The sequence below is a fragment of the Dromaius novaehollandiae genome, chromosome 1 (assembly GCF_036370855.1).
Source record: "Dromaius novaehollandiae isolate bDroNov1 chromosome 1, bDroNov1.hap1, whole genome shotgun sequence".
NCBI lineage: Eukaryota > Metazoa > Chordata > Aves > Casuariiformes > Dromaiidae > Dromaius > Dromaius novaehollandiae.
The window spans coordinates 61,211,860-61,238,482 of NC_088098.1; the positions used below are offsets into that span (position 1 = coordinate 61,211,860).

Consider the following 26,623-nt stretch of genomic DNA (forward strand, 5'->3'; position numbering starts at 1 on the left):
TTTCAAACAGCAATTATTGTGAAGCATTTTGAAAATCTTGGCTGCATACTTACTGTGGTTTATAACATGAGTGAGAGCTGGGAGCATTTTCCTTGCCAAAGGTCAAGTGAATCTCAAAAAAGCTTTGGCAGGTGACACTTTAACATACATTATAGTGTTATCCAGTAATAATGTAAAAGGTGTCAAGTGATCACGAACTGTATGAGATGGAACCATCTGAGATGTGCCTTAAGTACCCTTAGCTAACCATTGACCCATAAAGCTATAGGTCATGCTACTTCAGGATTTCCATGTAGCAAAAGTCAGATATCTGATTTTAAGGACAAAGTCACGCAGCGCAGGCTTCCAAACTTGTTCTTTTTTGACCACACGGAATCGATGGGACATAATTTAAGTAAATCTGTGAATTCTGACATTTTCTTCACTCATGTAGTTAGGCCCAGAAATGTGATTGCTAAACTCTCTATTGCCTATTAGTCTTTTCAGACATTTTGGTGGATTTCTTTAGAATTTCAGACATCCATAAGGTCTATCTGCTCTGGGTCTTCAGGAATGGTAGCAGTTAATGATTTCAGTTTTGTGTTAGCTGCATTGTCTCAGCAGGTCAAACCTGTGGTCCCCATTAAATGCATGTATTCCTTCATCATGAAAGGAATTCAGTAGAAAAGAAACAGAAACTGTAAAAAAAAATTTTTTTTGAACCAGTGGCATAGCTCCCTGGTGCTCTGCAGGTATTGGAGATGTAGTCATGTCTGTTGTGATTCACTTTTTAGTGCTATAAAACTCAGCAAATACTTCTTTCAGTAAGGGCTGCAGAGGGATCTACGGAATTGAAAATAGATAGCCATTAAATATGCTTTACAAAGAGCTTGAGGATCTCCTGTCAAAGTGGGTTAAGCAATAATAAACACTAAGCAAAGAAATTCAGTCCGTAATCTAGAGTGTCAGAACGCGTAACGAAAACCTACCGACTGATCCCTCCCTGCTCCACTGCCTTGTCTCACGATCTCTGTTTTTTAATAAGAAAGTCTTACGGGTCGCAGTGAGCAGCGATCCCTTCTGGCCTTTCTGAAAATGAGCAGATGGACTGGGATCGCTACTGGATGTCAGTGTTACTTCAGAAGTGTAAGCTTTTCCTTTTTTCCCTAGTCTTTCTGCCTCTCCCCTTCTATTTTATTGTTTCTCCCTTTCGTTTCTCTTTCCTGCTTCTGGTCTCCCCAGGTTCACAGCTGTTCTGCTGTTTGAACTGCCTTCTGAGCACGATGTTGGCAGCACAGCTGATGGACTCCCAGTGCCCTGGGTTGGCCTCTGAGGCCCATATTGACTTTGGCTACATTTGGTGCTCCCCTACTTTTCTCCCTGAGGCCAGTAAATTTTTCTTTATGCTTCTAGCCTCGATGGACCACAACGATATGAGCCTCAGAGACATTCCTCTTTATTTCTTGTCACTGTCTCGTTTCCTTAAGTTGTGAGAATAAAGAGCTTCTCAGTAGATAAATATTTCCAGGTCCCTCTTAATCAACTTCTTCTGAATGACAGGAGGGGCTGCAGTTGCTTTTTCTATTTATCTCCATACTGTCAGTGACTTTATTTTGCTCCTTGTTACCCAATTAACAAAATGGTTTATGACATTAATATTCTGCTCTCCTCCTGGAATACTTCATATGAGTATTTAAATCTCTCTTCTGCTGCTTCCTTGCTGCTTTGTTATTTTTTGGGGCATTGTTTGATTAGAGACTCTCTGGGGAGAAAGAAAACTTTATTCAGTGATTCTGTCTTAGAAATTCAGGTACTCAAGATTTTTCTTACATTTTTCTTTTATATTTAGTGAGATCTTAGTAGGTAGCTTTCTTGGTACCTTAGTTGTAGGCTCATACATGCTTTTTCTCTCATTGATCTTTTTGGTTTTTATGGCTTCAAGAACAGAATGGTTGCGGAAAACTAAATCTCCTATTATTAAAAATGCAATGTTCAGCTGAGGGGAATTATTTGCTCCATTTTTACAAGCTCTTTTCTTATTTTTTCCCCAAAGAAAATAGGGAGATGTTTTGTCCATTTTGTGCGTGTATGGAACAAAGTCTGTTTCATTTAAAAACTGCCTTGCATCAAAATAACATACTGCTGGACAGTTTTCTCCCACATCAGGCTGTGATTGCAGGGATGCTCTTTAACTATGGTTGTTCACTTTGGAGGGACAAAGTTGAAGCTGATCACTTATGTTTCCTTTTTTCAATAAATCCTATCATAAAATGTAGCTAAGTGATGTCACTGTTTCGTTTGGTTGGATTTTTTTTTCCTGCTCGAATAAGTAAAGACATAATTATAAAATACTTATCTTCCATAACTTTATGTCAACAAATCAAGAAGCTCAGGCTGGAAAACAGAAGCAGCCATACAGTTTCATATTAGTTGATGCAGTTTCACAACAGGGCTACCATGGGAAAAAAAGTAACCCCCCAAATATACAGTTTACAACAACATCTTGGTAGAATTAAAAAATAAAAAGTTCTAAGTTTTTTTTTTATTTTACATTACTTTGAATAGTTTTTATAGAGTCATAAGAATCTTGAAAAATAAAATATTGCTCTTTAATTTCAATGCCCAGGTATATTCCCCTGAACTCATGTTCTGGGGTATGTTCCTTTCCTTGCATTAATGTAATTGATATTGACATCAGATAGTGAAGTACATAATGTAGCAGAAGTTGCTTTAGTAGCATCTTTCAGGGTGATTAACAGTTGAAAATCAGAAACTTTGATAATTATTAATGGGTGAAACTGATGGTGAATAACATGTTCTTGCTTTTAAGTGACTCTTAAAATTTAGATAGCAGAACCTTTAGTGATGACAAATGAAAAAGAGCATATTGTAAATCTTCTTTTAAAGTTAAGAGAATTCAATCAAGGAGTTTTTTCTTTGTTTTTGCTTGCTCAGCCATTCCCTTAGGAATTATAGTTGTACGAGGAGATTGTGACTTGGAGACCTGTCGTATGTACATTGACCGTCTACAAGAGGTGAGTTTTTTTGAATTCAGATATTACTTGTTAATCCCTGTTATGCTTTTTTCCAAGTCTGAGTGCAGAGATCTAATAGTTATTAAAAGTGTTGCAATTTGTCTACCACTGAAAACAAAACTTTGCAGTGAAGTGTGATGCAGTAATAAAAGCAGGAGTAGCACTGAACAATATTTGCTAGACAGGACATGAGAAGTCACACTGAATCTATTTTAAATTATAAGAAAATTGACATAGATGTCTGTGTTTACTTATCCTTGAATTTGAACAGTATACCAGGACTCTCCATAAGCCTTTCTGAAATTATACAAATTTCTAAGCAAAACAGTGATTAGAAAGTCTGTTATGTAAGGATAAACATCGTGGTGCTGGAGTGAGTCTATTTATGCAAATGGAATTCTGTAATACTGTCATGGAGTAATCTGATACACCAATAAGCATGACAAGTATGAACTAGATATTTCCAAAAGCATATACTCATGCAGCTAATAATGATTTGCTCTTACTGTCTTGAACAACTTTTCTCATGAGAGTTTATTCTACAGTACGGTCTGGAAGATGGAGTCTCCAAATGCCCCATTAGACATTACCTGAATAATTTTAAATTTGTGTGCATTTAGTGATAAAACTGATGGATTTTTATTGGTATAATACCTCCCACTGGTTTTTAACCTTCTACTGATATTTTTCAGCAACATTTACAAATGTGGGGACAGTACATAGGTTTCTAAATAGATACCTCAATTTACGCAAGAGCTAAAAGCCTCATCCATCCCCTTAAACTTTTGGGGAGCTACTCACTTCCCTGTGGTTTGGAAACTCTGCCAATTACAGCCTGATTGTGGGCCTTAGTATCTGACTACAGGCTTTCGCATCTTTGCATTTCAGCCAGGACTCCCTTCATGAAATGAATTTCTGAACATTCGCACCCAATGTGTGGGTATTATCAGATAGAATTTCGTACTGTAAGGTGACATATATTTGATGCATCTGGTTATAGAAACTTATAAAGAAAAAATTTGAATGATATTCTCATCAGATTATTAATGTGGTCTCAGATGAGTACGACAGTTTAACGCTGCCAATATAAAGTGGAGAATAGTTGTATGGTACAGTCCTGGGAGAAGCTGGGCTAGACCTTCTGGTTGAGTTACCCTTAGCAGTTGTGGAGGAATTGTGTTTTTGCAACCTTTCATAGGGTTTGTACTACTTCCTTTGCCTGATTTGGCTTGAACCCACTTGCTGGGAATGGAGGTGCCAACGCTTTCTGCACTTTGCCTACTTGCATGTCAGCTGGCGAGCTATAGTCCATAGGCAAGGCTTTTTGATTGGCTATGGCACGATCTAAAGTGATTTGACAAAATCGCTATTAAAATTAACTAGATACCTTAACCTGCTAAAGTACGGTCATTTTGATATGTCCTCTTTTCTGACATGAGGTTGCCTTAAAACAGGGAAAACTACCTCTGATTTTCTTGAATGTATTATTCAGAAATATTTGCCAAAAAGATTTATGGCTTTTAGCTTCTTTGCTATCACTTTGTTGCCAATATTCTAAATTTTTTTCATGGAACAAACAAGTCCCTGATATGGAAAGATCCATTAACATATACTCCTTAGTTCTAAAAACTTTTTTTTTTGACCAAGTGCTTGCAAGTCTAAACTTTAAGTTAGCTTTCCATGAGTATTTGGTGGTGTTCATTCAGTGTACTTTAAAACACTAAGAAATATTTGCAAAATTATTTTGTCATGTTTACCTGACTGCTTTGCATAGTAATAGTGCAAACAGCTCTTATATTGCTTTGAATTTCTTTGGTCATTGGCATATCTTTCATTCTCCTACTAGGACCTACAGTCAGTAACTTCTACTACACAGAGAGTTCATTACCAGGTAAGATAAACTTTCCTTTTAATAAGTGCAGAATGAAGACAGGCGTAACAACATGGACTGCACTCTTTGTATTTGAACCCAGACTGTTCTTTTTGTTAGAATACAGTACACGTTAGATGAATTTCTGATTATCATTCACTCTCAAATGTTGGAGATTCATTCTGATTACCCTGGGATACTTGTTTTCCTTGCAAACCCTATAGAATTGTCTTTGAAATGAGCACAGCATGATGATATAAGTAGCATTACGACAGTAGTGCCTTGTGTCTTGAAGTGAATGAAAAACGTGTCCTGCAGGACAAATGACAAAGTAAGTTCCTTTTTCTGAGAAACTGAATGATAACACATTATATTGCATAGCTGTAGTAACAAAGCCTATTACTGAGTAAAAAGATGTGCTAATAGGCCTAGCCTGTAAATAATTCCATGTACTACAGTGGTCTACCTCTACTTTAACATAATCTTCAGAGCATTTTTCAATCCATCCTGTGCAGAAACTTGTCTTTTGTACATGACAGAGAGGTTCTACCTCTATTCTCAAGTAAGATGGCTGGTTTTTAAAACTGGGCTCTTTGTGTCTTTTATAACTATATTCTACAATTTTAGAATACAGAACTTGGTTTTACTGTTGGAAGTAGTGTTCAAGAACACATACTGCTTGCTGTTGTTAGCTTGAGTGTAAGCTAACTCAAACTGTGCTGACTACTAAGCTAATTGTGACATTAGAGATTTGATACAAGTGGTGGTCAGTTGAGACAGTGCCCAGGAATACAAGATTCAAGCTTGCATGGTGTTGGTAGCCTCTTCCTAGATTTAACAACACAAATCTTCTTGAAATTGGCAGGAATGAATTCACTGAGAAAACACTGATAGATCCAGCTGATAGGAACCCATTGTGCTGAAATTGCAAATCATTTCTTGAGTCTTAATGATTACCTGGATGATGCAGGATTCTAGTTTGACAGGATGTCCTGTAAATGCCCTGAACCCAGGAAGACACTAAGAGGAAATGCAAATTTTGCGTATTTTTCTGAAGTTATCTTCTTCATGTCAGCTCTTGGTTTGTTTGCTTTTCCCTGTCCAATTTTAACCTCATACTCTTGACATTTGTATCAGTCACAGCCCTGGAACTGAGTTTTAGAGCACTGTTAGTGTCTAGTGAATTGGCTAATAAAACAGCATGTATTATTCTGTTCCGCTCGTTATAAATTAACCTAAGTGGCTGCTGACTGCTTCAAGCATAGCAAACTGCCTAAGGTAAAATGAGGAACTAAATGTGTGCATGTGAGAAGGGCCAAAACAGGGTATGAAAAGTCTGAAATCAGTCCTATACTTGGCTCTAGCCTCTACAGTTATAGCAGTATTTAAATTAATTGCCTGGCTGTCTCCTCTAGTGCACATCAGTGTGAAATCTCTAACATACTGTCAATATTTTATGATGATAGGTTTTGAATACGCCCCCCTCTGTGTTTTGTCTTCAGTAGTTGTTTTTCCTGGATTCTTCAAACGTTGGTATATTCTCAGTGGGTTATTTCTACACACTGCCTTGTTAGGTTAATTTGAGGGTTGTTCCATGTTTGTTGGCATCCCACTATAAATTACAGAAAGGGAAAAAACAGGGGGTAAAGGGCATGAATAAAGTGCTTGAGTTGATGGAACAAAGTCTTCTTATCTCACTAATAAGGTGTCATGGGTACTTTTTAGATCTCATAAATGCAGTTCTCTTGCCTGACTCCTCTGCAGCTCGAAACAGGGAGAGTCAGCAGAAACAGTATCAGCAAGTCTAGGTGCCAATTAGAAAAATGATACTAGAGTTGTTTTTCATTCTGTTTTGTTTCTCTAACAAGTTTAATGGATATAATGTCATTCTTGTGGGACTGAGACTTCCCAAGCTAGTTCTGCTATTGAACTGTAGTGAAATCTTGGCAGGAGCATATGCTATTTGTGATTTGTGTTTACATTTGCCAGAATTATCCTTCTCTTGATTTTCCCAGCATTATGTCCTCTTTTAGGTCTAAGATTTTTACTTATATTGTCTCCTCTTTGTAGCACCTTAATATACGCCATTAACTTTGGATGTTTTATTCTTTTTGTCCTCTGCATCCTAGTCCTCAACTTTCCTCCAATAGTGGGGTAAATAGTAAGATGCATAAAGCTTTGTGCATGTGCTTACATATACATTAGCAAATCCAGTGGATTTCAGAAAGCCCTTGATTCTCTCACCTCAGCTGCCACACAAGTAGACCTAAGTATCCCACAACTCCATAAACTCACAATAGAGGAATACATAGCTTGACTATTATTTCCTGCCCTGAATATCTAGGAGGCACCAGAATACCAGAGCTGACTCAGGCATAGGGATCCAAGGTTCTAGGCAGTTTGCATCTTGCGTGTTTCAAATCTGATGCTTGAACCACTGAGATATACCATTTGTCCCCTATGAGCAGAAATAGTTTACATTATGGCATTTTGTGTTGCCTCTTCTTCAGTCATCCTGTAATGCACAGAGGTTAGAGACAAAACCTGTACATGAGTGCAAGGTTTATGTGCTCAAGTAAAATCCACATCTAAGTATGGGAGAGAACTGAGGCTGTTTTATTTTTGTGAGGGTGGCTATAGATGCCATCATGCATCTGAAGAAGATTTTTTTTTTTAGTCAAGCAAAGTCTGTAACTTGCTGCAGTAACATTTCAGGCAAGATCTGTTGCCAGGACTATTGCAAAGTATCAAATTCCAGGGCACTGAGGCACCACGTGAGTTGTCTGGAACAGTCTTTGCTTTTCCATCCTGGATAACCAGAGAGACATGCCAATAATAGATGGTTCCAGTCATACCCAGGGGCGGAAGCTAATAAGATGAATCTTGCAAAGGCTGGCATGATAACAGATGAAATTGTTAACAACTTGTAGGAGCATCATGCCAGGCACTAATATGCATTCACCTGGCTGAGAAATCAGAGAGTCCATCAAAATGCAAAACACTGATCATCATCGCAGCTGGTTGTAAACAACACCTAGCGCATGCAGGCTTCCTGCTGACCAGAAATCTAGGGAAGCCAAAAATTGTGTGTATGTGTACAATATAAGGATGACCTCATTTCTTTTCAGAGGGCTGAGAAAGTGTTAGATACCTTTTTGTGCATCAAAGAGCAATGTGTATTGCCTCTTGACATATGAGGGTATTACTTGGTCTGTAATCAATCTGGAAATTGTTTTATCCAGTCAGACCAAAATGATGACTTCCTTCAGCGTTCTCTGAGATCTTCCCCAGGTTGAAGAAAGCAGCCTGCTTCTTCCCCACAGTCTTACTGACTCATGTCTGTGCAGCCTGGGGAATTGAACAGATGAAACACCATTTTTTCTGTGGATACATTCTTTATGTTTTTTCCTAATTTTCTCCGACACATGGCTACCCAGATAAGAAATGATTTGGAAATATGTCAGACTTGCAAAACAGTAAGCCAAACTGCTTGGAAATAACTATTATTTCTAGGTTTCTTTAATGCTGTAAACACTAGGCAGTAAAAGTAGAGGAAAATATATAAGAAACATCAAACTTTGGAGTGTCTATATGAATGTTCCAGGTGTGTTGGAAGTGCATGATATACTGCAAGCATTCATTTTTTGCTCTTCTTTTTGCTCTTGGTGTTTCTGCACCTTCCCTCTTCTTGCATACAAAGTAACCCCACTTTTCTCTTTCAAACCATGCATGTGGTGCCAGCTGCCTGAGGGAATGGCTTGGTCTTGTGGCACTTGGAATCTCTCACTTGGGTCACCTAGACTTTCTGAAAGGTCTGCTATAGTTCAGGCTGAAGTGGTGACTTTGACGCAAGAGCTGCTGGGTAGATTTCTGTGATATGTGAGGGTTAAACAATCACAGCCCTGTTGTCCTTTCTAGCTGAAAATCCATGCTTCTTTGAAGTCTCTTTGGAACTCACTCTCTCAGCCAGCCTTTACTTTTTGGTGCTGAACCTTTAGACAACAAATCACCTGATGCAGCTGTACAGTTCCCAATATGAAAATCTTTTGTCCTGCATCCTGCAGTCAGGGAAGGTGCCAGGCTATTGTGTGATGTTCTGACAAGTCCCAGTGAGAAAACATTGTATCTTGGTCCATTTTCACCGCTTTATGTCCATATTATAAATGTATGTGCATTATCCACATTATAAATATGTTCAGTATGCATTATTCATATCTTATGCTTTCCATGAGAGCAATACTTTTCCCAAAGGTACCTTTCCTCCCTGTTGCTTCTGCCATTTGCTTTCTTGCCTTGTGCTTTGGTCCATCCCTCCACAGTCTGGTGGCTTAAAGAAAAGTTAAGTGTTGATTAAGCTTAAGCATTCCTCTTGAGACAGTATGTGCCCAAATTGAGATCATTTGCAGGCCTGCTGATTTTACTGCTTAAGGTGTAGGTAAAGATAGGATCTGGCTCTGTAGAAATTTGGGTGGGTGCTGACGATCCATTCTGTTGTGTTTTGTCCTGTGCAAATCGATTCGTGTTTAACCGTCGTATTCCAGTGGCTTTAGGAGGTTGGCTGGCCATCCACTGGCACCTTGGCACAGAGCCATGACCACAGTCTGCTTTATGAGATCCATTTTGTCCCTCCAGCTCAGTGTGAGCTGAGAAAGCAAGGGGCAACCTGTTTGACTCCTTGCTGAGTACAGGTGAGGAAGAAGGCCTTCGATCCTCTCCAGTCATTTGGCTCAGTTGCTGAAGTAACGTTCTCTGGCTCCCAAGGAGCAGGCTTCTTTGACCAGACTGGGAACAAGTTGATGTAGGATGACTGCTTGCCTGGACGGTGGTGGTCCCCAGGCCTGTGCATTCTCTGTTGTGGATGCAGAGAACATGCTCTTTTTATGCTTATGTGCATTTGGGACACACCAGGCCCAGGCAAAGTGGGCGATTGCTCTGAGTGGCAGACTGATAGAGGTGGAAAACAGTGTGAAAATACTAAGCTAAATTAAAAGAAAGTGTCAGAGACAAAAGAAACAAACATAATTACAGTTTATGGCTGACGTTTGTTCCTGGTGTATATCTTTTTTGTTCCTGGTGTATATCTTTTACCTTCGCTTTCACCTCTCTCTGTTCCTCTGTCTCCACAAATAAGGGGGACTGTAGACAACTGTGAAAGGTGTTTTTGATACAAAGCTTTTTGGTATGGCTGAGCTGAAGGGAAGAGGATAGTCGAGGATGTGGCTGAAGCTGACCACATCAGTTTACTGTCTTTTATGTTAGAGTAAAACCCTGATTGTCAATGAGGAACAAATCTAGTGGTTTTGGGTTATGTAGGTTTTACATGCTGTGCAATGTCAGCAAACAGAAAAATTAAAGACTAGGAAGCAGTCCCTTTTAGAGGAAAAAACTAGTTTTTATTTTTTTTTTATTTTTTAAAATGTCCTTTCCCTGCTCCATCCAGGACCAAGAAAGCTCTTTTCCAAGAGTACTTTCTGTTCAGAGGCTCTCTCCTAGATGGTGCTTCCTAGATGGTAAGTGCATCTGCCTTCTGTTTTGCCTGGCATACGGCTTGCTTCTAACATGCATTTGGAGGATAGCACATCCAAGAATATTAGCATGAAAGGGTAACCATTGCCTCTTGTTATACTGAGCAGCAAAAAAAGGAGCTGGGTGCCCCCTTTTCCCCTCTGAAAAATGAAACAGGGCCTTCAACTAGCATTCAAAATGTCTGCTGTAGCGCTGTGGCCCCAAGGAGGCATGTTCTTCCAAAGGTCGCTAGATTTGGCTCGTGAGTGTCTCTGCTGTGATGAGCAGCACTTACTGCATGGCAGTACCTAGGCTCAGAGTGCAGCCAGTTCTGGCAACACTCTGCTGTCAGTAAAGCTGCGTTCTTCGTTCCCTTTTCTCCTTAAATACTGTTGTGTTTAGGTGATGAAAACATCTCTCTCTTTCCTTGAAAAACAGCACTTTCTGTAATTCTCTGGAGAGCTGCACTTCTATTGGACCCAAACTTTGTCAAAGCAGACAACTTATTTGGGCATTACATCAAGCTCCAGAGCACTAGAATTAACAGCTGAAATGGATGGCATCTGCTTTTGCAAAAGCTACAGCATGTGGAGACTGAATATTTTATTATTCTAAGCAAAAGCAATTTCTCCTTGACAGTTTCTAACTGCTCTTCCTTGTCTCTCATGAGTGAAATTGATATAAAATGTATTGAGGATCTATTTATTTTTTGGAGAGTGCTGGATGGATAGATACATTCATTTTTTGTCGTGAGGGATTTGGTATTCCCTTGTAGTGCCAAAAACGACAATGCTGCATCACTGTGCTGTTGTGTCAAAACTCTGGAATGAATGAACGAATCTGTGATTTCACTGGCCAAACGAAATGCGAAACAGAGAAAGAAAAAAATTGCATCTGATGAAGCGCATTGTAGGCCATAAAATACTTATGGTTTTAGTGGTGTAAATTACTTGACAGTAAAAGATTCATAATAGATACTTTGTTTAGTGAATCATTCCTCTTTTCATGTGTTGTCTTTGAGTAGAATAAATTTTCCTTGAATGTATTTGTAATTCAGAATGACTATTTGTGGGCCAAGTGTTTGATTTACAAGGAGTTCCCAAGCATTTTATTGGTCTTTAGATTCAAAATTTGAATTAATCCTATTGGACCCATCAGTTTTAGGATGCACTTGTACTCTCATTGGAAGGATGCAGACCTTACTGTTAGATACTTTTAATGTAACAGCTTCTTATTGTAAGTATTATTAAGTGTGGAATCTAGTTTTCATGTTGAGTATTTATTTCAAGTTAACAATTTCAGTTAACATTGTTTTGTTAAACCCCAACTTTAAAGTCATCATCTAATGGGATGGGACTACGGAGATAATGAATCAAATTCTATTCTTATAAAACAGATGTGACTTACCTGACACAAAAGTTGTCCTACATGGTGCTGATGTTAGCTCAGCCCACCTTGTTCATTCAGTTCTGCCCAGACCAGTTTTTTTTACTACTGCTCTGTTGTTTCCCTTTCTTGCAGCAACTTCTGCTGATCGTTTTTACCGCATTGACAGATCTCAGGTAAATCTCAACTCTGTTACCGTTTCTATAGACCTTTTTTAAAGCTACGTCAGATACTGATTAAAATGAATTATCTGCCATTCCTCATGTGTATTCTAAAATTCTGTTGTTCTGTGAAAAGTAAAGAAATATTCTGGGCCGTTTTCATTTGATTTAATTCATTGTTTCACTGAACTCACTGAAGATTTATTTCTGCTGATCATATGCCCTTTTGTTTACTAGCAATTTGATGTACAAGTTGTAATTTTCTAGATTTCTTTTTCTTATAATGTCTTACTAAGGACATCTGCATGATGAGAATCCTTGAGTTTATCTTTTCACTGCTGCTTTTAGCTCACCTGAAATCTGAATCCTTTGTGTGTGTCATGCGATAGCTATGGAAATTAATATGATGTTACAAACTGAGAATTATGATCAGAGCTTCATCAAATACTCCAAGGAACCCAGAAACCATGTGTGGGTCCATTGGATTCAAACTTATGGTATAGGTTTGACAATCTGAGTATGTAAAGCAATTTTCTGTAAGGCAATTTGAAAATTTTACACAGTTTTTGGTGTTCCTGGTTTGTAGCCAGAACAGGCCAATTAGTGGCTCAGCATTAAGTGTAAACTGTTGATTTCACATATTGGTCATTCGTATCCTGTCCCCCTGAGAACTATGGAAGCTGTTTCTGAATTATATGAACTTATGACTGTTTTCCAGCAAAAACAGCTGTTTTTTTAGTTCAAGTAGAAGTAGCTGTGGCTTTAGATTAGAGGTCCCAGGCTTAGTGTCTGCATGTAGCCTGCCAAGGGGCTTCTGAGCACACAACCATGTAACTACTTTGATGAAGTTGTACTTTAACATTTGGAGAGCAAGGATGAGGAAGATAAACTCCTACAGGTTACACTGAGGAATGTGATTTTGTTGTTTTGGCTTATTCTGCACTGCTTTAATTCTGACTTTGTACAAATTGTCATCTTTCTCTCGTACCCCTTTGCTGTGTGTCTCTGTGGAGAAGAAAACAATGCTGTGTGATGGTCCCAGTGAATGAAGCATGGGAAATTTCCTGTCCATTTGCCTACTTAGACAGGCCCACTCACACTGAATTCTTTTTGAAGGGCAAGAAGACTTTTGTGTCTTAGATTAAGAGAGGAAATACCAAAAAAGAGGGGTTGAAAACATGAGCTTTGAGTCAAGGAGAGAAGGGAACATGATAGTAGAGATGCAAAAGTAGAGATGCAAAAAAAAAAATGTACAAACAATTAAGGTTTGGAAAAGAATCCCCCAAAATGAAAAATTCTGCCAGCCATCAGCTGAGGACAGACCTGAGGCACTGGTACTCAGCTGGGAGTTCAAACCTCAGCTGTTCTGGAAGACATTTAGTTTTCAGGTGAATGGTGTTGATAGGACAGGGAGTCACTGAGTAGTGGTCTTTTAAGCATTGCTGAGGTTGTGATGCTTGCTGGTGGGAAAATCTTGTTTCCACTGAAATTAATAAAATCCTTGTTGGTGACTTCAGTGAGACAGGTATTACTGTGTGTGTATGTGTATGCACTTAAATAAATATACAGGCAAACTCTAGCGAATGCTCTTCAGACAGGCTGATATACATCTAGCTTTTTTATAGCTTCTGAGAGACCAGTGATGCTGCAGGTTCATTATTCGTTCCTTATATCACTCCAACAGGAACATTTGCACTTTGTGACAGAAATTTCGCAGGACGAGATTTTTATTCTGGACCCAGAGTTGGTAATGTCACAGCAGGTGGGGACGCCACCAGGAATGCCTGATCTGGTAGTGGAGCAGGCCTCTGGGTGAGTGTTGTTCGGATCTGGCCTTCAGCAGCCATACTAGAGTTGGACATTTATTTTCCTGCACTCTGAAGGGTGGGGAGATGTGTCAAAGGGCAGATATTAGGTAGGGATTTGGGGACAGGATTGGATGCAGCCACAGCAGCGCTGGAAGGGCAGTGGAATAACATCTGCTCCATCATGCCTCCTGGAGCTAACAGCAGGACTTACGGGGTGTCTTCAACACCTTTCAACCTCCTCACACCCTCTGAGTAAATCTACCCCTGGCATAAACCTATATCAATCAAGTTACAAAACCCTTCTCTGCATAGTCAAGGCTGTGATAGCAGTGCATAAGGCCCTGATGCCCTCTGTGCCATGAGAATGACAGTGAAGCATCTCTGTTTCTCCTCATCCTCTCAGCAGACCAGAAATGCTCCTATTCACCTTTATGAACAATCCCACGCTCAGTCAATTAAACTAATTTAGCTCACTGTGGGCTGAAAAATACTGGGAACAAATAAGCATAAGAAAGCTTCAGACTGGAGATGGAGAGGTAATTTCTGAGGGGTGAATTCCTTTCTCTTCCTTCTTCCTTCCTTAGAATATCAGATCGGTGGAACCCTGCAGTTCGAAAGAGGATGCTGAGTGATAGCGGCCTTGGCAAGATTTCCCCGCACTACGAGGTACCTGACAAACAAAAGGACGCCAGCCAGACACACATGCTGCAGTAAGAGCCCTCTGCATTTCTCTGCTTGATGCTGCACTATCACCACCACCACAGACAACTTAGTGGCTCCCTTAAGCTTAAAAAATTATGCTGACATGATAAACTATACAGACGTCCTTCTGCTTCTTCTATTTTGCACCTCCCTTTTATTTCATCCTCCTTCTCCATTATTACATATTCTTGTCTTTATTTTTTCTCTGCAACACCCTACACTCTTAAAATGTAGATCCAGGTTTCCAAAAGTAAATAAATTATTTTGGATGCCTGATGTTCCAGCTAAAGGAACCTTCATGGGAATTGGTTATGAGAAGGACCAAAGCACTCACTCTTAAGGTAGCTCTGTTTCTATGCCCAAAAGCAGAAACCACTATAATTACTGCTTGCTTTCAGAAAGGTAGGCAGTAGTTTTCATATGATCTTGAGCCAGTGATACCATTGCAGGTGTCAGCCAAGTAAATAGCTATTTCGCTGCTGTCATTCCCTAATGTAAGAAGTTTCCACTACTGCGATCCTGTTTTCCATGTTCAGGTTTGCGCAAGAGCATCTCTTATTTGTCTGGCCTATTTCAGAAGTGGTGCTCAGCTTTTTCATCCTTTTGGCTGAGACTTTCAAAGCTAGCAGTAGATCCATAATCCCTACTGAGGTTTAGATGGGAGGAACTTGTCTGAATGCTGTTCTTGGCTTTGAAGAATTCTAGTGTTTTTTTCTTTTTCCCAGTACATGACTTATATTCTAGTTCTGCTGTATCTGGATCCCTATGGACAATTTTAAAGGCTTTGTCTAGAAAAATTAAAGCTAGTGACCATGTGGTCCTTGCTTTAGTTAGGCCTTCTGTCTCAGATGTGTATGGAATGGAGTTGCATGGTGCCTTCTGATTAGTACTCCAGGGCAGATGCAATGTGGCCAGGAGGCTATGTTGCTGCACAGCTGGTGATTGATGGGAAAAGGACATAGCAAACTGGAAGTTGTGGAGATGAGAAGGAAGTGTTGTGGTGAGGAAGGGCGGTGTAGGGCCTCTGTAGCACCACCACTAAACACTCATCTGGTGTATTCCCGTTACCTTCGGAGATTCTGGACCAGTTCTTGTGCTTTTCACAGTGCTAGAGATGGTGAATTGAGATGCAGTTTTCAACAGACTAGAATCACAGGGCCCTAAATTTTGGGCATGTGGAACAAGGAGAAAAATGATAGGTAGGAATTTTTAGGCCGTGTGGATATGTAGTGACAGTATGTGGACTAACCTGTAACTGATGAAGAAAAATGATTTTGTTTACCAGGTGTTGTAGACATCCAAGTTTTGTGATTCCCTTGGGCTAAGTTAAGGTGAAACAACACCAAATGATCAGTTACCTGCTTTATTCATTAACATGAACTTAGAAACAACATTAACTTGAATGCAACCTGAACCTGGAAAGAGTAAATGGTTGGCAACGGGTTCTACTGAAATGTTTGTAAGAAGAAACAAAGAAAAGGAATGAAAGATAGAGAAAGAGACAGTCACCACCCTTGGATCCCACAGTGTCCATGATCGGCACAGCAATCCCCCAGTGGTGGGCACACGCGTGCTTCACAGGGTCTGCGGTTTTTATAGGGTCTTGCCCCGCCTCTGAGCGCTTCCTCGTCTCTAAAGCAAATGAGCTGTCATGCGCAGTCTGCCCTCCTGGAACCTTCCAGAAACAGTCTAGGGGCTTCTCGGGTTCTCTGGTGGTCTCCGCCTCCACCGTTGCGATGTCAGGGCCAATCAGAAAGCAGGACTATGCGCCCTCTGCACCCCCCCCCCCCCATGTGTTGCCCAACTGTCCTGCGCTGCTGGTTCCAGAAGCTTCTCCCAGGCAGGGGCAGCCCTGTGCCACGGTTTTTTTCATGCCTCCTTCATGACCTGCCACTGCCATGCAGAACTTGCTTACAAAAACTTGTCTTGCAACCATGTTTGAGACATTAACAACTGGCATGTCCTTAATGGTCTCTTACACCAGGGTGTGACTGGAAGTAGTTGCTTAGCTGGAACAATTAAGTTATCTGATAGATTTATTAATTACAAGCAAAGTCAGTAGCACTGACAGAATAAAGCATGCCTGTCACTGCCTACTATAAGGCACTGTTTCCTTTATAGCTTCTCTAAACTTTAATGGTTTTGGCTGTTTTTTCATGATAAGACACAGTCTTTGGTTGATTCTTTTAGTTAAAACTTTTGCAAAAAAGCCATTTTTTTCTGAGAGAGAGATTGGAGAAAAAGTATTCCTTTAAAAACAAACAAAAAAACCCATTTTTTTCCTGAGAAGTTTTAGTGCTGGTAGTGCACCGCAGTGAGGTTTTGGAGATTTACTAGAGTGACACTGTAACACTATGAAAATGTCCTTTGCTGTCTTGAGAAAAGTGCCCCTGAGTTTGCCCTAGGGCTGAGGTTGTTCATGCACACTGGAGACATGTTAGATTCAAGAGCTCTGTTCCCTGAAGTTTCCCTCTGTTCCTGCTCATGGAGGAGTTAAGCAGAGCTCCTCTGTGATTAATCCTGGTTGCAGGCCTGCCCACAGGTACTGAGGGAAAGGGAGGGGGGACTCTGCTGCTCACCTCCTAATCTCCAATAACGAGGCCTTTGACAAGAGTAGATAAGAAGGGAGAGGCAATGTTGCTGGATGTGGAGGTTGTTGGAGAGGGGCAGAAAAAACAAAGAACAACAGAAGAAATCAGAATGGGAATAAAAAAGAAAAGGAGGAGGACATGGGGTGAAGCTAGATGAGAGGAAGACAAAGTCAAGTTAGGGGCATGGGAGAAAGGGTCTGTGGCCATTTCTCTCCAGAATATAGAGTTCTGGGCTAATGTAGCTTGTTTGTTATACGGGGGTACAAGCCCTGAGGTATGTCTAGATGCTACCTCATTTGCTGCCAAGCTGGAAGGTGTGTAGTAAATGAGGCAAAGGGTTACAGCAAGAGAAAAGAAGGTATTATTACAGCTAAGACAGTTGAATGCTGCTCTGGAGGACTGACTCCTCTCCTCCATTTCCTCCACAGAATTTCTGAATGATGCAGATTTAAAACAAACTTTCACAAGTGGTCAGTAGCAGCAGAGTCCTCATTTTGTGCATGTCTACTGTGCGGTATATGGGCTGGGTTTCTGGGAGGCTGTTGCAATGAGATTTTGAAAGACACTGCGAGGCTGGAGTCTGAGAAACAGGCATTCTGTGTGCCTCAGGTTGTATTACTAAAATTAATGGAAAGTTTGTGCCTTCCTTTTTCTGACCCTTATTTGTCTGGCTGCAGAATACAGATAATATTGCAACCTTACCTTAGAGGAGCACAGTGAGGGTAAATTTCTTGGTCACAAGCAACTCAGGTATTATAGGGAGATTCTCACAAGAGATGCTTAGGAGAAAATCATTTTACATTCCATGCAGAGTTTTGGTAGCGTGGGATAAATAAACCCTGGGCCTGTGGACTGTGTATACAAAAGGATGTCAAGTGGGTCTCTATTTACTCATTGAGGCAAGGTTCCAGTGGAAGAAAGTAGCAAGTGGAAATATTTAAAGATTTACAAGGTATGTGTGCAATAGGGCTGGAGTGTGATGCTCAGATAACATGAGCATTTCTAAGTTTCAAAGTTGACTTTGCAAGCTAAATCCCTTTCTAACCTGGTGTTTTAAAGAACAAACTTACAAAGCACCTTTTTATATGTTGAGAGTTGAAAGCAGCTTACAGGCTCTCTATGGAGGGTTTTTTCCTTCAGAAGTCATTTTTCAAATTAAACTCGCAGAAAGGATTTTAGCAAGTTAGAGTACAATTCCTCGAAAAGGAATATGGCAGAGCACAGAGGTGACATCTTCTCTCTTGCATGGAGTTCTTGTTGATCTTTCGAGATTCATCAGTTTACAGTGTTTTATATCTGATCTGAAATACTGTACAGTGCTTCCAGCTCAAGGTACAATATTCTATGTTCTCTCACTAGAGCAAACAACATGTGACTAGCTGTGAGAGAAAGTGCTGTCAGATGACGCCCTGATTCTGTTTTTTGGTGGTCATTTCTCTTTCAGACAAGAGTTGGCAATGACCCTCCATAGATGTTAAGAGCAGGTTAGATCACAGCTTGTCATAGTATGGCTATGGGCTGCTTGGAGTGTCTCTGGCATCACAATATGAATATGACCTCTTTAAGATGAAGTAGTGTTTTTGGAGACGAGAGGAGGGTAGTTGAAAAGACAAAGCAAAGAGGTCGATGCCTTAAGTGACTTTAGTCAGTGAAAGCAGAGAAGAGGATATGTGGTCTAAAAATAGTTAGGATGTTTGATATTGCTTCTGATCACAAGCTGTTGAGGTAAAGAGAAATTTGATTTTAATGGTTTTGAGGCAGGGGTCTTTCTGAGAGAAAATTCATTAACCTTCTGTTTTTAATTAGGAGAGTTTCATGTTAGTTAATTTTCAGGTGGCATCTGATCAATGATATTTCATGTTTTCCTCCATCCCCTTGCCCTTTCTGCCTGCTCTTTGACGTGCAACTAATGTGTGGAGTGGGAAGGACATGAGACCTAAAATCTTGATGCAGTAACCAGGAACTGGGCCAGATCATAGCTAAACAGCAACATCAAATCAGTGTGAAAGGTGAATCCAAAGGACCAACAGGGAGACAATTACTCGGACTACTGATGCTTGATCTTGAAAATAGCTAAGAATTCTGGCCTGACTCCACTGAAAAATGTAATTAGACTCTTAACTTTGATCATGGAGGGGGTTCATCATCCTGTCGTAGCCTATGATCAGATGGTGCAGTGAGGTGGGGGTGACCATTGCCTCATAGCCTGCTGTAAGCATTCATTGTTGGCTGTGTATTTCTCTTCCTCGTTGTGTGTTTCTCAACCTGTTGTCTGATGAGAAAGAACAAAAGAAGCAGCATATCAAAATGAAAAGGTGACCATTCTTTGGCAGAGGCTTGCTGTACTTTTTTTAACCAGTCATTCATTTTCCAGTTGTTTGGGGCAGGAATAACCACTTTTCTAACATCTGCCCAGCTGTTAAGATAATGTGTTTCCAGAGCTTCTAGCTGCAGCTGAGTACATGGCTTGTAAAGGATGGGCAAAGGCTGGCCAGAATGCCATCTGGTCCTTTTAGCGAGAAAAAGATGAAATGCCTATGGAGATGAAGGTGGCTTCAGCTTTTGCACTAAATGGGCATTAGTTAACGAATAATACCATCCAGCCACTGCTTTATGAGGAAATCATGACCTACCTATTTCCTGAGAGGGAAGAAGAAAAGGCTGCATGTCAAGTGTTTTATCTCAACTGCAAGAATCAGATCATTACTGAGGAAATCAGTGTGACAGTCCAGACCTTACAAGTCTGGTTTTTTTTTTCTTTTTTTCTCTAAGAGAAATGTCTGTATGGTACAAGGTGAGAAGGGCATCAGGGATGCAAGCTTGCATGTAGAAAGCAAAAGGAATGCTCATCTCGTGACAGAGTTAAGAAAATGTAAAGAGGTCACTTGCATTTGAAAATCCTAGGCCAGAGCTGCCTAGTTACAGGTAAATATTGAAGAGTTTGATGTCAGTGAAGACGTCAAAAATTCAGATGTTTCAACAAAATCCTTGTGCTGGAAAACTCAACATCAGCTCCTAAATATCTGCAGAGTAGTCTGTCCTGCTGTGTTTTGATAGTACAATCTGAATTTGCTGTTTGATTTAGTTCAAGTTGTGCTTACAAACTTAAGCTGGTAAGAGTAAAGTGCATGTATTTTAACCACCTATTTGTACACCTGTACAAGTGGCTTTTCCATTGTTTAAAATGCCAGATGAGGCTACGTGACTAGTGATTGCTTTCAGACAAATCTTATTTGAGCAGTGGCGTAAATCACCATCTCACCTTCCCTGTATAGTCCTGTGTAGTCCTTATAATATAATTAGAGATATGGGTGACAATATGCAGTGTCTATTTCATTCTCCCTTTTCTTTCTCTTTCATTGTCTTAAATGCTTTTACAAATAGCTTTCAAGACACCATTCTTTCTATCTTACTAGGGAACATAAAAAAGGCTTGCCTATAGCATCTCCCCACCACTTGCTAGGAATGGGGAATTGAAAAGAGGGAGTGCTAGTGAAAGAAAAGATGAGTTCTTAAAGATGAGGAAAAATGATGTGAAAGAGAGCAGGGAATGGTTCAGAGAAAGGTAAATATAAGTTAAATAAGGAAAGTACTTTGAAAAGCACACATTTTTAAATAAAAAGAGTATAGCAAATGGATGAGCAATTGTTCTGAGGGAAAGCAGGTTCTCAGAGTGAGACTGAGTGGGAAAAAAATTGATGCATCTCAGTGTGGGGTCTGGCCCTGCATTCTGAAAGCTCTCCCTATTGTCAGCGAGATGCAGTCACAGTATTTTAAGTCCTGTATAAATTCCAGGTGGAAGCTACAATTTATCCACCACTAGGAAAGCTTTTCTTCAATTATTGCTGTAAATCTTCCCGTTTCCCCATCTCTGGAGACTTTCTCGACAAAGGAGGCACCTGTTAATTGTTCTACACGCTTGTGCCCAGACATGGTAAATGGTCTCTTTATGGTGTACTTTATGCTCCTGGTGTGAATATTAATTCTCTCCATATACTTCAAGACTTTAGCTGCACCTTCTTCATTGCTTTTGGAGATTTTCAGTAGAAAAACTGAGTAAGTACTGTCTTTCTTTGGGACTCCACCTTAAGCACATACACTTGCTGTTCTGAAAAAAAAAGTCCGCCCTTTCTCATTCATTTAAAAACTTACAATGTAACAATAAAAATGTAACAGAATTTTGGCATTGCTTTACTAATTTGTTTTGAAGATTCACTTGTTGCCAAAAAAATTTTTGAAAAAATTCTGTTACCGGAAAAATTTTTACAGCCTGACAAACAATAGCAAGGCTCTTAAAAAAACAGTGGAATTTTGGCTGACAAAAAGGAGTGTATTTTTTTTTCTGTGTGATGCCTATGTTTTTAAAATCAAACCTTGCCAGAAATAACTTGAATCTCTTATTTTCTTATATACTCATTTTAGTAAAGAGACGCTCAAAGAAAGGATAGTTATTTTGTGGTACAATCATTGAATATAAGAACAATCTGGAGACTGTAGCACTGTGCATCTCACTCTGTGCCCTGTGCTGTTTTGAAGCCTGTGGGATTTTAAAAGTTTCTTTAAGGACAGCTGCTGCTGCTAATAACTGCTACTGTCTGGAAACTAATTCTAGTGTCCAGCTTTTATAATTTTTTTTTAAGTTATTTTCCTTTTGCTTCTGGTCCTGCTGTTGTATATATGGGATATATATGAGTCTGTTCAAATGATTTGTCATGAAGCTAGAAAAAAAACTTAGGCTGGGAGAAATATGCATTCACAGGTTACTCTTGAGCCTCTCCCAAACTGTCATTTAATCCGTGTCTGCTTTGCCCCAATATTTCTAGTTCTAGTGGTGTTCACTGCTGTCCTGGCCAGGAGAAGGAACTCCAGGACAGGTTGGAATAATAAATACACCTTGTGCGAAGAACTGCTGAGAAAGGAACACAGTTTAGAGAGGAAGACAATGTTAAAATCACAGGCGATGGGGAGGAATGTTGGCACCAAAATATCTTTTCAAGACTGGCTCTAAGCAGACCATCATCTGTTTTTGTTTTTTTTTTTTTTCTTTTTCATTAAATCCCTTCAGATTTCTCACTTTGGAATTTGAATCTGTTAGCTAGCATGAAATGGAGCAAAATAACTATGGACTGTTTGAGCATACATCAGATGCACTTTTGATATATCCTGAATATATCCCGTATACACAAACCCAGCCACTGTGTCTGTGAGGATAAACAAGAGAAGAGCTGGTCTGAACTCAGAATCCAGAGGGGCTCTGCATTACTTTAGCCATGTTGTTACCATCTCAGGGACCATTCTGGGCATAGAAAAATCCTGACATTTTGCTTTGATGGCAGAGAATACAGAAACAGGACTAAGGAAAATGTTGCCATGTAAATTCCCTTTTATGTCAGGGAATGTGTTGTGACTATATAGTGACTGCACCTGCCAGGCCTGAGAGACATCTGCAAACAATGAGAATAAGGTGATTCTGCAAATCGTTTAATATGAACTTCCAGCAACTTCTGCTGTCTCTTTTAAGTGATTAGATCGATGGAGAACCTTACTTAATCACTTGCACCCCTGTTAATTAGTAGGTTTTTGATGTCTCCACTGCTGAAGTCTGACCGTATCTACAGAAGACTAGTGTGTAGAAAATTCATGTTTTTGATTTATTAAAATTTCTGCAGCAGTCATTAGAACTTGGCACATGCAGAACCTAGACCCATCATCCTGACAACCTGTTTCCAGTGATACTGAGCTTTAAGACAAAGTCCTGTGCTTTGCTCTTGTTAACTCTAGTTAGAAAAGGAAGAAATTAGAATTAGGTTTTGATTTGCATATGTACAGCCTGATTTGCTTACATGAGTGCAATGCGAATAGTGTTTGTTTTCTTCCAGAATTAAGTCTTTAGCCCTTTGGTGCTGAGATGTTCAGTTGCTAAGGGGTTTTAACAGCAGTAGGCACATCTGATGAGGCGGGTCTGTGTTTCTGCCTGTTCTGTATGTGATGGAAATAGAGTACATCCTGTACTGCATCCTGTAGGATGTTTTCTTCTCATCAGTAGTTATTACCAAATAATTTTATTATTCAGAATGTAGATGTCTAGAGTGGATAGGATGGGATTCTAGCTTCCTCTTTTCCCACCCACCTCTCCCAACCCTCAGAATGAAGATTCTTAATGATTTTTGTAGCATCTCCACACCTGATGCGCAGCTGAGGAAATTCACCCTGCTGACAAATTGCTTTGGCAGACAGTGACATGCAAAACACTCCTGCACACCATGAGACTACAAATTGGCTTCTGTAGAGAGATCTTGCTTGTTGATTGGCATCCCACTCTCCAAAAGGGAAATGCAAGCAGTCCAGCTCTTCGCTTCTCCTTGGGGTGATTTCAAGCAACAGAGTATATGTGCTTGACAAAGGGACCTACATATTGTGGTGTAGAAAGTTTACTGCTGTCTAGCTTGAAAATGCCTTTTGAATTTTTCCAGTATATAAGCGGAAGAAAATGAGTTTTCAAAGTGGAATATAAGTTTTTTGCTGGAATGTGTTTAAAGGATGAAATTGGTGTTAAGAGTACAGATAGCTGGGTGCATCTGTTTTCTTTAAGTTGTTTACCATAACAGGTATAATCCTTCCTGACTGCCAATGCCAAAATAGAAGAGTTCTTTCTTTTTTTTCTCCTTTCTTGTTACAACTCATTCTTTTTTCCTTCTTTTCTTTTTTTTTTCTTTTCTTTTTTTCTTTTTTTCCCCCCCATCTCTGCTTCCTTACTTCAGCCTCTGGAGTGAAGAGTGGAGTCTGTGCTGAGAAATAAAGCAGCTCTATAGCCAAGAAAGTTGGGGAACATATCAAGATAGTCAGTTCTTGTACAATTGCTTTCTGTTTGTCTGGGTAAAAGAAAATGACATCTGATAATTTGATCTTTAGGGGCTACTGCTTCCCTGCAAGCCTCAGGCATGTGATAACTGTACCAGGCAAGAGGACAGTGGAAACAGTGGGGCTGGCAGTGCCGCTGTGGGATGTGAACATCCCTGTCTTCAGCTTTATAGCGTGGAAACAGCAGACCTAGGGCTCGCAGTGATTTTAAAGGCACAGAAAGAGGGGCTACCAGGGTTTGTTACAGTGGTATAGGATGACTGACAGAAAGAGAGCATGCATTCTTCTGGGCTTGTGTGTGTTGCTTTAAGTGCCATTATAGTTATAGGGTGAATATTCTCCAGCACTGTAGGTTTTCAATCCACTAAAGGCTGGAAAAGAAATGAACCTTGCCATTTTAGGTAATATGTATGTTTGTGTTTGTGTGTATTTGTTATCTATATGTAAGAGTTGAAGCAAGAAAAAAAAAAAAATCCAGGTCGTAGTTTTCCAAGCATTGGACAGGATTAGGCAAGCCTGTGTCCATGTGCTCTGTCCCTGCCATAAGGAGCTGCCATCTGCTTGGAGGAGAGACCAGTTCTTAATGTGCTCTTCTTCAGTACTAAGCTGCCTTATCAAAGCCAAACTGATAAGCTTTTAGAGCTTAAGGACATGTGTATGAACATAGCATCTCACTCTCGTACATATGTAATGTGCATATTACTTTCCCTAGTTCTCTTCTATTGTTTAGATATCTGTATGCTCTGATTTCTGCTCTGGCTGGAAACTGGAAAGGCAAGTGTCAAAATACCATTCAAGAAAAGCTAAAGGCAGAGCATAGTCATGTGAAAATAGGTCAAAAGCTTCTGAACTTTGCAGTTTAGTATTTTAGAGCCACAACATTCAGAGTGTTTGGATGAAGTTGGGAGCGGTATTTTGACACAAATGTTCACTTGACTCCTTGAACTAGAAGTGGGATTTCCTATTGGAAAATGTTGCTTTGTTGAAACAGAAACTACTTGCAAGTGGGCTGAATTTAGCATGCTCGTGTCAGGCAGAGGTTCTCTGGTTCATCCAGCAATTCCTTTTGGGAGGAAAGAATGCTGCCCCTGGCAGTGCCAAGCAGCAGGCGATTGAGGCACTCGCCTGCAATGGGGAAGAAGGGTGGCTCTTTGGCAGCTGCCTTAGGTCTTCCACATCCTGCTTGTATGTCCTGCTCCCCTGACTGCAGGGGGAAATCTGAAATCTTAAGAACATTCAAAGGTGGAGGGAGAAAGGTTGTCTCTTATCTCCTTGCCTACTGCTCCTCTGTGCTGGGAAAGGAGCACTAAAACCCACAAGTTTGCCTCAGTAGCTGAGACTGAGTGAGCATTTAGCAGTTCTGGCACAGAGGTGGGTGTGTGGGAGGGAAATACATGAGGAGTGGGACATAGCACATAGCTTTGCTGAGATTCTTGGCAGTGTTGATGCCCATGGGCAGGCAGGGACAGATGGACCTGGCAAAACTGTGCCAAGAGCTGAAATCAGAGAGCCAGAGGTGGCTTTGAGCCAGTTTAACCCTGACTCCTGCATTCTTGTTTCTGTGCCAGGCCTCTAAAAGTGCAGCACAAAACCATATCTGAAACTCCCATTACAAGTTTTATTCTCCACTAATTACTCCATAGCAGGAGTGTGCAGGACTCAGCAATTCTGCTTTGCCTAGGATTATAGAAGGACCTGTATTTCTTTGTCTAGCTGAGTGTGTTATGCAAATTAACTGAAGCGTTTGCCCCCCCCCCCTTTTTTTTGAATGACAGGCAATTTAAGCGACTGAGGGTTACTTGGTAGCACTTCTGAAAATCAGGCCACTCATATGTGAACATAATTGAAAGAATCTGTTTCTGAGGTATTCCTATATTTTAGTTTCTCTTCCCCCCAAACCACTAAGGGCAATTTAACAGGAGTTGCCGGCTTGCTTTGTGGTAACAAACACAGCATTTAGGGTAACTTCTAGATTGTTCAGAAACCCAAACTGGCCTGGGTTTATTGGGAAGCTGCCTTAGGATACCAATCAGATGATGCACTTCAGCTCCATCTAGCCTGAGGGCCAAGCTGGTGATTATGAGACTTTTGAATCAGAGCATGCCTGATGGGCCAGCAGTGTGCCTGTCATGGCTTTGCAGTTACCAGAATAATTCCTTTCTCTAAGTTAAATAAAAAGTTACAGTCATAGCAAAATGACCCCTGGAATAATCTTTTCCAAGAGGAGGTACACAGATCATTAGTCAAGAAAAGGAGTCAGATGAATTTGCTACCAGATTGTGCCTAATTTTTTTTTTATTTTTCATATAGAAGGTTAAGACAGTGCAAATACCTGGCCCTTTTAGTTCTTGCTCCATGTCTTTTTATGTAGTTTTTAATAAAGAGCCATTTGAAAGGGCATCCTATCCCTTAACTGTCTGTCATTTCACCTGAAAATTGCATGGTGTGGCTATATCTCACTTCATATTCTTTTAGGGTTACAGCCGCATTGGCTACTACCTCTCCCTTACCTTTTGCCTCCCAAATTTGTCAGGCACTCAACAAGTGGTTCAGTGAGCACTGTAAATATTTAATTCAAATCTTGAAGAATGTCTTTTCAGAGAGACTGGGATCGGGCCCTCTTCAAGCCTAATGTCTTACATTCCTCTGACGTACTTTGGTGTGATGTGGTGATAAGAGAAAGAGGGTTCAAGTATTAGGCTGGAGTTACTCTACAGTGACCCTG

The 26,623-nt window shown here is 40.2% G+C and overlaps 1 protein-coding gene across 2 annotated transcripts in view; it reads left to right on the forward strand.

Annotated features, from left to right (window-relative positions):
* DGKI (diacylglycerol kinase iota) overlaps nucleotides 1-26,623 on the forward strand; it is a 226,149-nt gene that overhangs the window by 154,958 nt on the left and 44,568 nt on the right. For both annotated transcript variants that reach the window (XM_064514311.1, XM_064514314.1), the window contains exons 22-27: nucleotides 2,935-3,014; nucleotides 4,861-4,905; nucleotides 10,325-10,394; nucleotides 11,911-11,951; nucleotides 13,621-13,748; nucleotides 14,329-14,454. In XM_064514311.1, the coding sequence (XP_064370381.1) occupies nucleotides 2,935-3,014; nucleotides 4,861-4,905; nucleotides 10,325-10,394; nucleotides 11,911-11,951; nucleotides 13,621-13,748; nucleotides 14,329-14,454 (490 nt within the window). The remainder of the gene's footprint in view (nucleotides 1-2,934; nucleotides 3,015-4,860; nucleotides 4,906-10,324; nucleotides 10,395-11,910; nucleotides 11,952-13,620; nucleotides 13,749-14,328; nucleotides 14,455-26,623) is intronic.